The following is a 17,290-nucleotide window of genomic DNA, read 5'->3' on the forward strand; positions in this document are numbered from 1 at the left end:
TTAAATACAAACTTTTTTTGCTCGGGCTCTTGCGCAAGGCCCCTGAATGAGCGAGGCCACGGGCGATTGCCCTGCTCGCCACCCCCTAAGGCATATTACAATGTATCTAAATTATTCCAAATTAATACATCAGAAGCACATGTAAACTTTTTGATATTTTTCAAGATAGGCTTTACATTTTGCTTCAGTTAAAATATTTATAGTCAGTCTCTAAAATGCCCCAATTTTTAACTGTGCTCCATGGGAGGCACTTCAATGTTTCCTCAAAAACTTCTTTGCACTCTTGAAGGCTTTCTATACTTCAACACGTGATATTTTATACCACTCCTGTATTTGGATTCGTAATCGCAGTCATTACACTATTACTTTTAGAACTTGCACAGCATGTTTGTTTCAGGTGATGACGTTACGAATGATTCTTGTATTTACTTTCGAAGGGCCAGTTGTTACAGTTGTATGTCTGGACTTGAGAAGGATCTTTATATTTCATTTGGTGTCGTTTGATAGCACTCCTGTATTTAGTTTCGTAATCACAGTTGTTACACCTGTACATTTGAACCTGTGAGGGATCTTCATGTTTCAGTTGATGCCGTTTGAAATTACTGTTATCTCTAGTTTTGTAATCGCAGTAGTTACACCTGTACATTTGAACCTGAGAAGGATCTTCATGTTTCGGTTGATGCAATTTGAAAACATTCTTGTATTTAGTTTTGAAATCGCAGTCGTTACACCTGTACATTTGAACCTGCGAAGGATCTCTATGTTTCAGTTGGTGCTTTTTGATAACACTCTTGCGTATATTTGTATAATCGCAATCGTTACACCTGTACATTTGAACCTGCGAAGGATCTCTATGTTTCAGTTGATGCCTTTCCAAATGGCTCCTGTATTTAGTTTTGAAATCGCAGTCGTTACACCTGTACATTTGAACCGGTGAAGGGTCTTTATGTTTCAGTTGATGCTGTTTGAAATTATTGATATAGCCAGTTTCATAATCGCAATCGTGACACCTGTACATTTCAACCTGTGAAGGATCTTTATGTTTCCTTTGATGCAGTTTAATATTATTCTTGTATTTAGTTTCAAAATTGCAGTCACTACACTGGTACATTTGAACCTGCGAAGGATCTTTATGTTTCAGTTGATGCTTTATGATACTGAACTTGTATTTACTTTCGAAATCGCAGTCGTTACACCTGTACATTTGAACCTGTGAAGGGTCTTTATGCCTCAATAGGTGCTTCTGAAGTAATTTCTTATTTTCAGTTTCGTACTCACACGATTCACATCCATATGCTCTCAAATTCTTCTCATGTCTCGCGCAGTGTGCCGTAAAATGGATCTCACTTTCAGTTTCGTAGATACATTTATCACATTTGTACAATACTTTGTGCTCCTGCGTTGTTTTCACTGCTGATCTATTCTCATGTTTACATCCATCCTCTTCTTCATTTTTACAGTCACTCTCCTTGAATGGTACAATATCGGAGGTCTGAAGCGGCGTGTCGCTGAAAAAATTGCATGTATAGAGTAGTTTTGAAAATCAGGTATTAATTTTAATTATTATTTAATTAATAGTACTGATAGCACAATTTTAATTTTAATGGTGAATCGATTCAGATCTTTGATAATGTATTTAATTATAAGAAAAGGCATTTGCAAAATGGTAGGTATAAAGTCACACAATAAATCCATAAACAAACTTAGATAATTGAAATACGATCTACAATAGGCATGATGACAGATTTTGAAAAACTGTTCTATGATGTTCGGAAGTATTTACCATTTCCAAAATATATCTTATTTCTACAGAAAATAAAAGGTTTAGTAGAAAAATATTGACATTTTAATTTTAAGTCTAAACTCACGCAAATACGATCGCCGGTGTTATGGCATCTACGTGACGTCGCATCTATGTTCTACTTCTAGTTCTACTTCTACTTCTAGTGGTTGGTCCTAATAAGTCCCATAGCACTGCGGCCTAATTAGGCCTATTGTGCGTCCCACTACTAGTCCTATTCAGCAAGTAGATTTGTCCTTTTTACAAAGTCCAAAAGCTTCCTTGCTGACACTTCTCTCAGTTCCTTGGGTTCCAAATAGGGTCTCCCAAGGAGCGCCATTCTGCTACGTGCAAATCCCGGGCACTCGCCCAGGATATGCAGAGAAGTTTCATCCGCCGATTCACATCCTCGGCAGACCGGACTGTCTACAAGCTTTAGTCTATGTAGATGTTTCTTAAAGTGACAGTGTCCCGTTATGAGTCCTGTCACTCTCCTGAGCCGGATTCTATTCAAGCTCAGTAACTCAATCGCTCTTCCATTCGAAGGATACTCCATAAGCTCCTTGGAATGGCTATGTCCTGGCCTTGAAGTCCAGTATTTCCTATGTTCTGTCTCTGTCCATTTGCCCATAGCCCGCCTGACCACACTGGGAGATGTGCCACAGAAGGGCTCCGGGCCAATGAACACTGTTTCGGATCCCTTCCTCGCAAGTTCATCCGCTTTCTCATTTCCACAAATGCCTTTGTGCCCTGGCACCCAACACAGTCTGACTGTATTGTTGGTGGCCAGTTCAGTTAGCATTTGTAAACAGTCCCACACCAGTTTTGAACTTACCTTGTGTGCGGCTAAAGCTTTAATTGCAGCTTGACTATCAGAGAATATATATATGAGTTTACGTCTATAACCTCTACGTACATTCTCTGCCAGACACGCCATTATTGCGAAGATTTCTGCTTGGAATACAGTAGGGAACTCCCCCAGACTGTAGCTTGCACTCCATCTGGGTCTGAGTCCATATATTCCTGCACCCGTCCCTCTGGTCATTTTGGAGCCATCTGTAAACCATACTAGGCTCCACCTTTCCAGGGTATTAAACCTTTCCTCCCACTCGCTTTGATCCTCTATTCGAGTCTCAAATGGCTTGTGGAAGTGAAACTTTGGAACCATCTTGTCGGATACCATCCCAAGAATTGGTTCCGACATAGATGTATCTTTGATCCTGGAGTGGGAACCACCCCTCCAGTCATTATTATTCCTGAGTCGATATGCTGCTAGCCGCGCTTCTCTCTCCACCACTATATGCAGCGGTGGCAGATTTAGCATGACTTCTAGTGCAGCTGTCGGGGTCGATGCCATCGCCCCCGTTATACCTAAACAGGCCAATCTCTGAATTCTATTCAGTTTTTCCTTCGCTGTGGTCTGTTGTGTTTTCTGCCACCATACCACCGCGCCGTAAAGAATCCTGGGTCTTACTATCGACGTATACAACCAGTGTGACATCTTTGGTTTCAGTCCCCAGGTGCTCCCAATAAGGCGACGACATACACAAGTGTCTGCTTCGCCTTACTCGCTACTTTTTCCAAGTGTGCATTCCAGGTAAGCTTATTATCCAGTATCACTCCTAGATATTTTACCTCCCTGGAAAGCCCAATGCTCTCTCCCCTATTATAGGTTCAGAGAGTCCAATTAAATTCCTTCTCCTGATGAAGGGTACTACAACCGTTTTGTCAGGGTTTACTGACAGTGCCTGCCCCTTACACCAGTGATGTATCCATTTCAAAGCCTCTTTCATGAGTTCTGAAACGATAATATTTCACGTTTGTCAACAATAAACATAAGGTGCTAATATTTTGTGTTGCAAGATTAATTAGTTAGATAAAAATACAAAGTTACCATAACAGTATATGCATTTTATTTACCCTTAAATTGTACTTTGGTATAACAATGGATACACATTATCTTTCCATGAAGAGACTAAAACATTAAGAATATCTGATACATAGTTGTCATCAAATGTAACATTAATTATTTCTACTTTTTTATTTGTACTGTAGTTGCAATCAGCTACACCGAAACAGCCCTTCTGAAATACATTTGCAGCTGCCATCTGTACATAAAACTTCTGGGTCGGTTTTCCTTTATCCACATAATTTTTAAAAATTCATATTCGTGGTACATTTAATTTCAATAATGCTGTCTTCACAGATTCCATCAGGCGACCCTGCTATTGTGAGATCATTTTTGCAAAGTATTATACCACATTTTTTAAATTTTTTCCCCAAACTGGCACTTACAGTTTTCCTCACTTCATCCTCCAACATTATATCGCGTTTTACGGCCGATGCATCTGAGATTTTTCCTCCCATTATTAACGTGATCAGAGTTGCGTCATTGGTTTTACACCGACTAAATTCAAACGCTCGTGAGGCCGTCACTCTGCCATATCTTAACTCATGCCAAAAACAGCTTTGATGTTGGTCTCGTCTCTTCTTCAACTTTCATGTCATCTTCATGTCAATACGAGTTTCTTCAAAAATATGTCGCAGGATTGTTCTTTGTATTTCAGCACCAATTTATGCGTGGATAAACTTTTGACCACAAACATAGTCTTTTTGATATTTTATTAACTCGCAGTTGTTGAGCTTTCTTTTCTTTCCTTCTTTTAGAAACTTTTCAAGTACCTAACGTTTCCTAATTACGGTTTGGGTAACACAAAACTAAGCAACTAATAGTTAGGAAATACAAAATATTTAAACGAAGACAAATACTGCAGATATTGTCAAAGTACAAGTGACACAAAATGACATTTACGTAGATGTGACGTAATTTGTTCTGAATGGTGTTTAACCTATCATGGCGGGTTGCTGTATTTTGTAGTTCTATTTTATCAAAAATATTATCAATCTCGCTCATAACATAAAAATACGTTTTTTATAATCCATGAATCATATTTCATTAGGAGGAGGCATATCATTATTATTAAGCAGGCGGCATTTGCGCCCAGGAACGACTTATGTTGGTAGGCCCTAACCACCATTCAGTGCAGGAATGAGGGAATCCTGGAAAACCTCATTAATTAGGGGGGTGGTCAAGTGCCAACCAGTGTCAATCTCTCACATTGAACCAAGCCAACATTCTTCCACCCTACCATACCTGCACAGAGGGTGCCAATCCTCCGTACAAGCATAGCTAATCTACGGTCTACCGGCCGCGGGAATCGAACCCGGGCAGAATTAGCACACATCGATTTAAGTACTGACGCCTTAAACCGTGCGGCTACCGACCGATAATTGATTGAATGAATGGAATTTAATGTAGCATTCTTTGTACCCATATCTGATTCGAAGTCATACTGATTGTTTTATAAGGATCTTACAAATTTTTCCAATTTGTTAAAATAACGCTTAATGATTATAGTATGATATCGTATATAACCGACAATCTCATAATTTATTACAATTACTGTATCACCAGATTATACGTATTTAATCATATAAATGACAAAATGTCAGAACCACGGGCTGCCATTTCTTTAAATTAATGTTAAAATAGTCTCCTCTTACCTTCCTTCCTCATCTTCCGATTTTATGTCGATACTTTCGGCTTTGATTGACATTTCCATCTCGTTAATATCGAATTCCTTGTCCAGGTTTTCAGTCTTAACGAATAAATCAAGTGGACACGTATTTATTTGACTTCCTGTGACTGAACTGTCAAAAATACTTTTAATGTTTTCCTCTACCGCGAAGCAATCTTTTAGGAAACTGTTGTGAGTACACAAAGAATCCCAGCATGGCTTACATACAACGGGACCTTTGATGATATTTATATTCTACAAAGCAGTTTTGTTAAATTACAAAATATGCAAGTATCTAATATTGTTCCTACCATTTCAGGTGTCAATTTCTGAATAGCTTCAAGTTCCTCTTCACGTATGTACCTAAATTCACTTTCTACTGGGTGCATACACAATCGACATATTTTCTGACTGAAAACTAATTCAATTTTCTTTTCCTGCTTGTACACTTCTCGTAAGTCGAGCTGTAACATTTTTTCGCTATCCACATAAGGAATAATTGTGTTATCGGTATTCAAACACGTCGACTTAAATTCTAACGCCGCATTTAACTTTCTTCTGCAAACGTTACATATAACCTCTTTGCTCTCGCTATCAAATTTCTGAAAAATATGCATCTTCAAACAGAAAGAAAATAACTGTGGCGGAAAATAACAATTAAAATACTAAAAATTAATTTACATTCGAGCTAATTATATTTCAATGACTTACCAATTTCAGCAAAAGAACATCTAGAATGTCTTTGATAATGTCGTTTATCACTTCAAAACTTTCATCGGTTATATTTTTAAGGCAAAGCCTACAGGACGTTTCCTTAACATCAGTCATTGCTCTGCAACAATCTTTTTTTAAATGTAAACAGAAAATATAACGCAGAGACAAAAATACAAAGCGCAAAGTCGCCACTTCTAACTTATTAACCTTCTTATCTTATCAACATTAACACTATTAGCGATTGGCGGTGCGATATTGGCATTGGCAGCGCATTTGGTTGAGGATTCAGGGGCAAATCCTACACGACGTTTCCTTAACATCAGTCACTGCTCTGCAACAATCTTTTAAATATAAACAGAACACAAAGTATAAAATGCCGTCACTTCTAACCTTCTTAGAACAGCATTGCCAGTTGGCACTATTGGCATTGACAGAGCATCTGATTGTGGGTTGTGGTTAGGAATAGAGATGGGCGAAACATAACGATCCCGCTCTCAGTACTGACACGAGAGACCGAAGTGACCCAGTTCCTTCATTCCACACTACAGCCATTCCATACCATAGCACGGACTGTGTGAATACGCCTATCTATATTTTATTATTGTGACCGAATAGTGGAAATAAAGTCTATTTATATTTTCAAATCATAATTAGGTCAACTTTATTATTTTTGTCATTTTCCATTTTGTTTTATAAATTGATATTTTATATCAAATGCCTAAACATTTTCAATAAACGAAGGAAATCAGTTTTAAAAATATTACGACTTTACGACTAGCGCCATATAACACTTAAAATATAATGGAAACTGCAGTAGTGAGGTTTTGTTGGAGAATTTATTTATCGTACAGCGCCATCCAACGGACATGTACCTAACTTTTTATCCAATTTATAGGTCACTTCATTATTCAGTTTAGCGCCATCTATTACACATAGAAGACAATATATTTCTGTGGTAAAATTATTTATTTTACGAGTTTAGAAAAACCATAAATATACAAAACTAACGATGAAAAATGCAGAAATAAAATAAAAGAGAAATTTTAAATTACCATAACTAATATAATCCTATATGTCGCATAACTTTAATAAGGCCCGTTTTTTCAATCACACATACTTGACGAACACTTTTCAAATGAAGATTTCGTGATAGTAATATACAATTAAAAGCTAATTTACAAATACATTTTTGATTAAGTTAACCTTCAATTTTGGAGGAAATTGTTCTTAATTTCAATAGAAGAAAATAAAGTTAGGGTTAACTGCTAGTTAGCGATAATTATTTAGTTTCTCATATGGCGATAACCAATAATTAAAAACTGGGCCTAACAGTTATGAATATTTCAATAGTTACAGAATTTCAAATTTCATCTCGAAAGTGTTTTACCACTGCATTTCCCACCATTAGCTTTGAATATTTACGGTTTTTCTAATCTGAAAGAGATTCTTATTTGAATTGAAAAAATTAAAAAAAAATAATTATATAGAACTTATACACATAAAATTATACATTGAAAATAGTTTGCTACTGAACAAAATAATACATTAACTTAAGTTTCAGGCTTCTTTAAAATCTGAGCCCATACATTTCCATTCCGTATTTACGAATGTATGTTATGAATCTTTTGGTAAAATTATTGATGGACCTCATCTTGTAACACCAAATAAATAGTAATGTATAATATGCAAGATTACCAGTTTATTCATCAATTTTGTTAAGTACAAATTGTAATCGTCATATGTATATTGCAAGATTTCACTATTTATAAGATTTGTAGTAACAAAAAAAGAAAGAAAATTAATATAAAAAATATATTAGTTTAAAATACAATCATATATAACAAAAAAAAAATAATTTTTAAATTAACAAAAATATATATAACACCACGAAAATACGTACCACTACAAACGAAAACTTAACCTCAAAGGAACTCATGGCGGTCATAGCAGCATCGGGTAGACATACTGACATAATGTTATTATTAGGCAACCAATCATACCGCGGGGACTTTTCAGAAATTTCAACATTAGCGCCCTACGGTGGACATATACCTAACTTAAGATTTAGTGTATTTTAGGCTGCATAACAAAAATACCTTCAAGATAAACCATAGAGATTCCATTATATTTTATGTGTTATGTGACTGTGACCTTATTTCCACTATTCGGTCAACTTATAAAAAATATAGATAGGCATATTCACACGACCCATGCCATGGCACGCGTACCATGGTACGGGCAACGAGCCGGATTTCTTAGTTACAATTTAAACATTTCGCAGCACATTTTTTTGACCGGGAACACTCCAGCGGGTAACAACGTTCGAACTAACGTTGAAGGGAAACAGTTGATTTCTCCAGTCGTCCTAAATTTTGCAATTGCTTTCAAAACCAAAGTGCAGCTAATCTCAACTTTATTAACAAACTCCCACGGACGAATGAGTGTTTTTTACCTGTACCGGCATTTTTCTTGGAAAAGAAATATTGAACATCATACTATAAACTCGTATCCAATTATAGTGACGTTAGCAATATTAAAAATATTAAATTGTACAACTAACATTCGAAAACAATTATTATCCTTGTATATTTTTTTATTAACGAATAAATAATACTTGTTAATATTTAAAATGTAAAAAAGTATCTGATTCATTCACGTGTCTGTATAAAAAGATCTTTATTCGTTGTAGTTCACTACGGATTAAAAACGCATTAAAAGCTAGGCTACTGACCCAATAGTGTGCAGCTCAAGAATGACTCTCGATAAAGCTTTGTGTTATTGTGGGTCAACATTCAGGAGCCGTTCGAGAAGAGGTTTAAATAATTATTAGAAAGTATTTTTTTCAGCATAAACTTGCGTTTTAAAATGTTTTTGTATTCTCATATTCTAATTTTTTTCCCCGTCTTAAAATTAATGACATTATGAGTGAATCACCCTGTATGAGTTTAACTATCAACGTGTAAATACCACAGCAGTTCAGTACTCAACAATTCCCTCTATAAAAAAAGTAATGCACATCTGTTTTGCTTCAGTTCTTCTATTCCTAATATAATTGCAAATAAAGGTATTGATTGGTTGATACAAATTTGCTTCTCCTTACAGGGATCTCAGATACGAACCAGCTTAAATGGGGGAAAGTTGCGTAATCAGGGGGTCAACATTATGCCTCTAAAAAATCAAAGCTAACGTGATTAGTTTTCGAAATGTTTGAAAAAAAAACGAAATCGCGGAAATTTGATTTTGTTTCATTTCAGCCTCGTTTGAAGTGACATTGAAAAACGAAGAACATATTCTCATGGCAACTTTTATCAATCAATCAATTTTTATATGTAATGTATCGTCTTTCCGGGACCATCGTCAACTTCATTCTTTAAATACACCCCTGGAAACTTTATTACAGTTTTTACAAGCCTTCATGACCCCCAATACTGTACCGCCTCAGCCCGAACCAGATTCAGACGTTTTGTCTCGAAAAATTCATCTTCAAATGTTATGTTTCCTGAATTATTAAGTGTCGTTAGACCCTGTGAACCCCTTTGAACCTTCTAGAATAAGGGGAAAAGTTTTGTCTGTAGAAATTTTTTCTTTGAAATTCCAAACTCTTTCCCAAACCCGTCGAACTGTTTACTCCAAGAGCTGGCAGACATTTTTGGGTAGGTATTTGGGGCGCTGTGAAAAACTGTTTAAAACTCCTTCCAGTTATACCTGAATACCAAAATGCAGACCTGGCTGAAGGTTGTCAGGGCTTAAGCGACCATTAAATTTTTAAAGCAAAATTTTTTTTAAAAAAAATATTCTTGAGGCACTTTGAAATTTTTACAGGATAATATTTGTGACTAAAAATAGATATTAACAAAAGACATTTTACCTGCCAGGTGAGTGAGATTGTAATTATACATATACAGGGTGATTCACTTTTTGTGATTAGGACTTTAACCATCGATAGATCTCATCAAAATAATGTTATTTTGAAGTACATATATACTTTTTCTTATGAGCTCTTGAAAACAATTTTTTTTGGTTTTTATTTATTTTTTCTTAAACTATGAGTCATTTGTTTTATATTTAGTATGAAGTGTACGAATGAAAAGCTCTATCGCTTTTACAAATTATTGTGAAAACAGATCAATCACAGGCCTCCGTAAGGAGCCCTGATAACCCCTACATTTAATATACTTTTTACGCCACTGGAAATTTTTCAAAATAAATGTATTTTTAAATAGTGTAGAATATTAGTACCTATAAATTTATTTTGCAAATAAAAATAATTAATTTAAGAATTAGCCCAAACAGTAAACGTTAACAAGAAAAGAACGATGGAGCAGAAACTTTAAATTTTCTAATTGGTAGTAAACGGGGAAATTTCTACACCATTAAATTTTCTGGACTTTTAATGAATCCTAGATTGTATTTAAAATAGTATTTGTAACAAAACATTCCAATACTTTTTTTTGTCAAACAAATAGTTTTAGAATCATTTTCGATTTATCCCGATTGTGTAGGAAACTCATTTTAGGATAAAAAACAATAATCCGTAAATGATTTGTTTTTCAGCTCAAGCGAACGGATAACTCTTTACTGAAATTCAACTGGGAATTAAATGAACCTATGGAATTAATACAAAATATTCATTATTATTGAAATCCTGAACTTAATGGCGGTTCCAAGTAAATTTGTGAAAAAGTACCAAAGTACCGTCATTCTTGGTTGTTCTATTCGCTCCTAAAGAATGAGAGATTAAAATTGGGACAATAGTGAAATCAGCAGTTCTCAACAGCTTTCATTAAAAAAATCATATATATTTATTTTACATGAGACCTTTCTATTAGTTACATGTTTTACACAGTTGACAATATTGCCGTCTAAAATTAATGTACTCGTTTAACATATAACTTGTCGGAGTTATGAACCGTTTGTTAATCAGCAGACTGTCGCATTGTGAGAAACAGAAAATGTGTGTATATAACTAGGTATTAGCGAATTCTGCAAATACTAGTCCAAGATGCCTTGTAGACCTCCGTTTCGGTCAGGTTTTCGTGTTTCAACCGATGTAATTCAAGGCAGGCGTTACGTTTTCTTCCTATTCACATATTCACGATCGGAGTGATATCCACACTTGTCGCTCTTAAATGCCTCCATTTGGAAGGATGATAATTCACACCTGTCAACCTTTTTTTTGCGCATCAATTGAGATCGCCTCAAAGACTCCTAATGTTCGGTTGTTAGCAAAGCACACGGGAACCTTTGCGTTTATGAAGATCTTCTATACTTCAACATGTGACGTTCAATACTGCTCCTGTAATTGATTTCACAATCACAGTAGTTACAATTTTACTGGCAAAGGATTTTTATGGCTCAGTTGGTGCCGTTTGATACTTCTCCTGTGTTTAGTATCGAAATCGCAGTCCTTACATCTGTACAATTGGACGTAGAAGGATCTTTATGTTTTATTTGGTGTCGTTTCATAGCACTCTTATATTTAGTTTTGTAATTAAAATTGTTACACCTGTACATTTGAACCTGCGAGGAAGCTTTATGCTTCAGTTGGTGCCGTGTGATATAACTCCTGTATTTAGTTTCAAATTCGCAGTTGTTACATCTGTACGTTTGAACGTGTGAATGGTCTTTATGTTTCATTCGGGGTCGTTTGATAGCACTCTTGTATTTAGTCTTGTAACTGCAATTTTTACACTTGTACATTTGAACCTGTGAGGAATCATTATGTTTCAATAGATGCTGTCTTGTATTATCCTTGTACTTAGTTTCGCAATCGCAGTCGTTACACCTGTACATCTTCTCCTGAAAAGGGTCTCTATGTTTCAGTTGGTGCTTTTTGATAACACTCCTGCATTTATTTTCGTAATCGCAATCATTACACTTGCATGTTTGGACTGGCAAACGATTTTTATGCTTCAGGTTGGTTTATGTTTCACTTGGTGTCGTTTGATATCACTCCTGTTTTTAGTCTCGTAATCACAGTTGTTGCAACTGCACACTTGAACTTGTAAGGGATCTTTATGTTTCAGTTGATGCTGTTTTAAAAGACTTTTGTATTTAGTTTTGTAATCGCACTTGTTACACCCATACACTTCAACCTGCGAAGGATCTTTGAGTTTCAGTTGATGCTTTTTGAAATGGCTCCTGTATTTAGTTTCATAATCACAATCGTTACACCTGTACAATTGAACCTGCGAAGGATCTTTATGTTTCAGTTGATGATTTTCGAGATATCTCCTATATTTAGTTTCGAAATTGCAGTCATTACGCCTGCACATTTGAACCTGTGAAGGATCTTTATGTTTCAGTCGATGCTATTTGAAATTACTGTTGTGTCTAGTTTTGTAATCGCAGTCGTTACACTTGTACATTTGAACCTACGAATGATCTTTATGTTTGAGTTGATGACGTATGAAATAACTCTAGAATTTAGTTTCATAATCGCAATCGTTATACCTGGACATTTAAACCCGCGAAGGATCTCTATGTTTCAGTTGTTGATGCAGTTTGAAAGCATTTTTGTATTTAGTTTCATAATCGCAATTGATACACCTGTACATTTGAACCTGCGAAGGATCTTTATGTTTCAGTTGATGCTGTTTGAAATAACTCTTGAATGGAGTTTCATAATCGCAATCGTTACACCTGTACATTTGAACCTGCGAAGGATCTTTATGTTTCAGTTGATGCGGTTTGATATTACTCTTGTATTTAGTTTCATAATCGCAGTCATGACACCTGTACATTTGAACCTGCGAGGGATCTTTATGTTTCAGTTGATGCTGTTTGAAATGACTCTTGTTTCTAGTTTCATAATCGCAATCGTGACACCTGTACATTTGAACCTGCGAAGGATCTTTATGATTCAGTTGATGCGGTTTGATATTACTCTTGTATTTAGTTTCATAATCGCAGTCATGACACCTGTACATTTGAACCTGCGAGGGATCTTTATGTTTCAGTTGATGCTTTTCGAGACAGCTCCTGTATTTAGTTTCGAAATCGCAGTCGTTACACCTGTACATTTGAACCTGTGAAGGATCTTTATGTTTCAGTTGATGCGGTTTGATATTACTCTTGTATTTAGTTTCATAATCGCAATCGTGACACCTGTACATTTGAACCTGCGAAGGATCTTTATGTTTCAGTTGTTGATGCTTTTCGAGATAGCTCCTGTATTTAGTTTCGAAATCGCAATCATTACACCTGTATATTTGAACCTGCGAAGCATCTTCATGTTTCAGTTGATGCAGTTTGAAATTACTGTTGTATCCAGTTTCATAATCGCAATCGTGACACCTGTACAATTGAACCTGTGAAGGATCTTTATGTTTTCTTTGATGCAGTTTTATATTATGCTTGTATTTAGTTTCAAAATCTAAGTCATTACACCGGTACATTTGAACCTGCGAAGGATCTTTGTGTTTCAGTTGATGCCTTTCGAAATGACTCCTGTATTTAGTTTCGAAATCGCAGTTGTTACACCTGTACGTTTGAACCTGTGATGGATCTTTATGTTTCATTTGGTGTCGTTTGATATAACACTTATATTTAGTTTCTAAATTGCAATTGTTACACCTGTACATTTGAATCTGTAAAGAATCTTTATGCTTCAAAATATGCTTCAGAAGTAATTTCTTATTTTCAGTTTCGTACTCACAGGATTCACATCCATATGCTCTCAAATTCTTCTCATGTCTCGCACAGTGTGCCGTAAAACGGATCGCGCTTCCAGTTTCGAAGATACATTTATACAATACTTTGCGCTCCTGCTTTGTGTTCACTTCTGATCCATTCTCATGTTTACATCCATCCTCTTCTTCATTTTTGCAGTCACTCTCCTCCAATGGTACAATATCGGAGGTCTGAAGTGGCGTATCACTGAAAAAATTGCATTTTCAAAATCAGATATTAATTTTAAGGAGTTATGACGATAACTGAATCAACCATAGTACTGATAGCACAATTTTAACTTTAATCGTTTGGATATTTAATTATCAGAAAAGGCATTTGCGAGATGCTACGTATAAAGTCACACAATAAATCCATAAATAAGGTCAGATACCGATAATTTAAATACAATCAACATTATAATAAATTTATTAAATTTTAATCAAATAATAACACCCAGTATATCTTTTTGTTTGTCGTTATTTAGTTTTTGCTTTTTACCTTATCCCAAATTAGAATACACTAGTAACAAAAATTAAAGAATAAAAAGAAAATCCTAAATTTTTAGGTGATTTTTGAAAAGCTGCAACTTAATGAAAAATGGTCGTAGGGCAATAAAAAAAGTGAATTGAGGCTTGAAGGTTGTTTCAGGATCTTAAGCTGAAAAATTTTTATCATTGACCACCTTTTAGAAATCAAAAGAAATCCCGGGGGAATTTTTTTTTATAATTTTTGCTTCACTTTCAACAGGTCCACGGGTCTCAATATTTTTTTTTTGGCATTTCCACCTGTCAGCTCTTTTAGTTTAATTCATCCTCTTTGAATTGAGCTGTTCAAGACCTTTATGTATAATCAAATAAAAAATAACTTTTTTGACTTTGATAATTAATTATTCAGGAACTAATGGCGATACAGAAAATCTAAGCAGTTTTGAAAATTTCACACTATCCTCCATAAGACGTTCTTATCGTTTTTTGATAAATTTATTTTTTCGATCCAAGAAACTTGATATCAAAATTGCGTATTTGAGGAATTTTGTTAAACCTGAGATTGATATTGAAGATACTTTAGTTTTTTTTTACTTTCTGTCAAAAGTTCAAACGGCTGCGATTTGTCTTTCATTGTGAATTGCCAATTAAGGGATAAATTTTGCATCTTTAAATAATTTTTTTAAGTTGAACATTTTTTTTCGCAAAAACCTATATATTTTCTTCATCAAAAAATGTCATGAAAAAAAAAAAGAAAAAATGGAAATTAAATTCTTTTTTGGAAATTTTCTGAAATATATTATTTACAATATTCACAATGCTACACAGTTGTCAGTTGTCCTTTTTTTTTTTGAGTGCAAACGTTAATTTAAAAGTCGCTGCATTTCCTTCCTCAAATCTCGGATACTTACCGAGTTCTATAACTCACAAATCATTTTCATGAGCTTTAATACTGAGAAAAACAGTATTTTTAAACTAATCCAAAGATCTTTTCTGTATATTCCAAAAAAAATAAATAAATATTTTTTGTCTGACGAGCATTTTTTTAAGATATTTTTATTATTTGAATCAACTCGATACCTTCTTCCAAAATTCTTTCAAAACTAATTTTGGGTAAGAATGACTGAAGGCCACTGATTTTCTTCTTGCAATCTGATTACATAACCCCCAATTATTCTGTAACTCCGTAAAAGATCTATCCTTTTCATTCGAGAAAATTAGAATTTCTGCCCAAAGTTAAAAAATTGATTGAATGAATGGAATTTAGTGTAGCATTCTTTGTACCCATGTATGATTCGAAGCCATACGATTGTTTTATAATGATCTTACATATTTTTCCAATAATTTGTTAACCTAACGCTTAACGATTATATAAAAATTTGTACGATATCGTTTATAACGGACAATCTCATAATTTGTTACAATTAGTTTATCACCAGATTTATATATCATATATTTAATCATATAAATCACGAAATATCAGAACCACCGGCTGTCATTTTTTAAATTAATGTTAAAATAGTCTTCTCTTACCTACTTTCCTCATCTTCCGATTTTATGTCGATACTTTCAGCTTTGGTTGACATTTCCATCTCGTTAATAACGAATTCCTTGTCCAGGTTTTCAGTCTTAACGAATAAATCAAGTGGAGACGTATCTATTTGACTTCTTGTGGCTGAACTATTAAAAATACTTTTAACGTTTTCCCCTACCTCTAAGCAATCTTTCAGGAAACTGTTGTGAGTACACAGAGAATCCCAGCATGGCTTACATACAACGGGACCTTTGATGATATTTATATTCTACAAAGCAGTTTTGTTAAATTACAAAATATGCAAGTATCTAATATTGTTCCTACCATTTCAGGTGTCAATTTCTGAATAGCTTCAAGTTCCTCTTCACGTATGCACCTAAATTCACTTTCTACTGGGTGCATACACAATCGACATATTTTCTGACTGAAAACTAATTCAATTTTCTTTTCCTGCTTGTACACTTCTCTTAAGTCGAGCTGTAACATTTTTTCGCTATCCACATAAGGAATAATTGTGTTATCGGTATTCAAACACGTCGACTTAAATTCTAACGCCGCATTTAACTTTCTTCTGCAAACGTTACATATAACCTCTTTGCTCTCGCTATCAAATTTCTGAAAAATATGCATCTTCAAACTGAAAGAAAATAACTGTGGCGGAAAATAGCAATTAAAATACTAAAAATTAATTTACATTCGAGCTAATTATATTTCAATGACTTACCAATTTCAGCAAAAGAACATCTAGAATGTCTTTGATAATGTCGTTTATCACTTCAAAACTTTCATCGGTTATATTTTTAAGGCAAAGCCTACAGGACGTTTCCTTAACATCAGTCATTGCTCTGCAACAATCTTTTTTTAAATGTAAACAGAAAATATAACGCAGAGACAAAAATACAAAGCGCAAAGTCGCCACTTCTAACTTAACTTAACCTTATCTTATGACAACATTCATTGACAGTTGGCAGTGCTGGCACTATTGGCGATATTGGAAATGGCAGCGCATTTAGTTGAGGATTCAGGGGCAAATCCCAAGGATTTTATACAATAAAAAATCCTTGTATAAAAATTGTATAAAATGTGTGTGTGTAAAATTGTATAAAATCCTTGGGCAAATCCCATCGATCTTCTAGTACTAGATACGGCATAGGCTATCTAACAGCATTGAGATTGTTTTGATACGCAACTTCGCGCGCCATTATTCCATGGCTAGAAATTGGCCTCAATGATTTGGGATCGAGGGGGATTATCCCTCTTTATCCTGCCTCATCTCGTGTAGGCCTGGACAGCCTTCGTAGGTGGGCCCCATCCGTCGTCTACCCCGACCGCAAATGCGGCCGGTGTAGGCGCTTTGTGGGACCTCCTTTTGTCCTGGCTGGGCCCCGCCGGCTAGGGCCCTTTCTTCTGGCGCTCTTCTTGCTTCGCCGGCTCGTCTGTGTAAACCCCGGGGGTAGTGTCATGTTTATGTGTGGTATGGTTGGGTAGGGTAGTGCGGCTATGCAGCCTGGGATGCGCTTTGCTAAGG

At 35.2% G+C, this 17,290-nt stretch overlaps 2 protein-coding genes across 2 annotated transcripts; both read right to left on the bottom strand.

Moving 5' to 3' along the window:
* Nucleotides 1-1,097: 1,097 nt before the first annotated feature.
* On the bottom strand, nt 1,098-6,263 carry LOC111692470 (protein hunchback-like). Its single transcript, XM_023456499.1, has 6 exons — nt 6,070-6,263; nt 5,806-5,960; nt 5,670-5,721; nt 5,345-5,613; nt 1,174-1,508; nt 1,098-1,117 (listed from the first exon to the last, which is right to left on the bottom strand). The coding sequence occupies exons 1-6, from the start codon at nt 6,184-6,186 to the stop codon at nt 1,098-1,100; spliced, it is 948 nt and encodes a 315-aa protein (XP_023312267.1). The 5' UTR covers nt 6,187-6,263.
* A 5,721-nt stretch (nt 6,264-11,984) lies between these two features.
* Nucleotides 11,985-16,679, bottom strand: LOC111692471 (RE1-silencing transcription factor B-like). The gene is made up of 5 exons (XM_023456500.1): nt 16,487-16,679; nt 16,087-16,377; nt 15,762-16,030; nt 13,290-13,950; nt 11,985-12,167 (listed from the first exon to the last, which is right to left on the bottom strand). Exons 1-5 carry the CDS (start codon nt 16,601-16,603, stop codon nt 11,985-11,987), a joined length of 1,521 nt encoding a protein of 506 aa, XP_023312268.1. The 5' UTR covers nt 16,604-16,679.
* Between the last annotated feature and the right edge of the window lie 611 nt (nt 16,680-17,290).

Source organism: Anoplophora glabripennis, unplaced genomic scaffold (assembly GCF_000390285.2).
Source record: "Anoplophora glabripennis isolate ALB-LARVAE unplaced genomic scaffold, Agla_2.0 scaffold1172, whole genome shotgun sequence".
Taxonomy (NCBI): domain Eukaryota; kingdom Metazoa; phylum Arthropoda; class Insecta; order Coleoptera; family Cerambycidae; genus Anoplophora; species Anoplophora glabripennis.

Excerpts from the sequence above, each read along its gene's own strand:
- LOC111692470 (XM_023456499.1), bottom strand. The coding sequence starts at position 6,186 with ATGACTGATGTTAAGGAAACGTCCTGTAGGCTTTGCCTTAAAAATATA. Across the intron at positions 1,509-5,344 it reads TCGGAAGATGAGGAAGGAAG|CGACACGCCGCTTCAGACCT; the intron begins GTAAGAGGAGAC and ends CAATTTTTTCAG. Across the intron at positions 1,118-1,173 it reads TAACGACTGCGATTTCGAAA|GTTCAAATGTACCAGTGTAG; the intron begins GTAAATACAAGT and ends GATCCTTCGCAG.
- LOC111692471 (XM_023456500.1), bottom strand. The coding sequence starts at position 16,603 with ATGACTGATGTTAAGGAAACGTCCTGTAGGCTTTGCCTTAAAAATATA. Across the intron at positions 16,031-16,086 it reads AGAAATTGACACCTGAAATG|AATATAAATATCATCAAAGG; the intron begins GTAGGAACAATA and ends ACTGCTTTGTAG. Across the intron at positions 12,168-13,289 it reads AACATGAAGATGCTTCGCAG|GTTGAAGTGTATGGGTGTAA; the intron begins GTTCAAATATAC and ends GATCCTTCGCAG.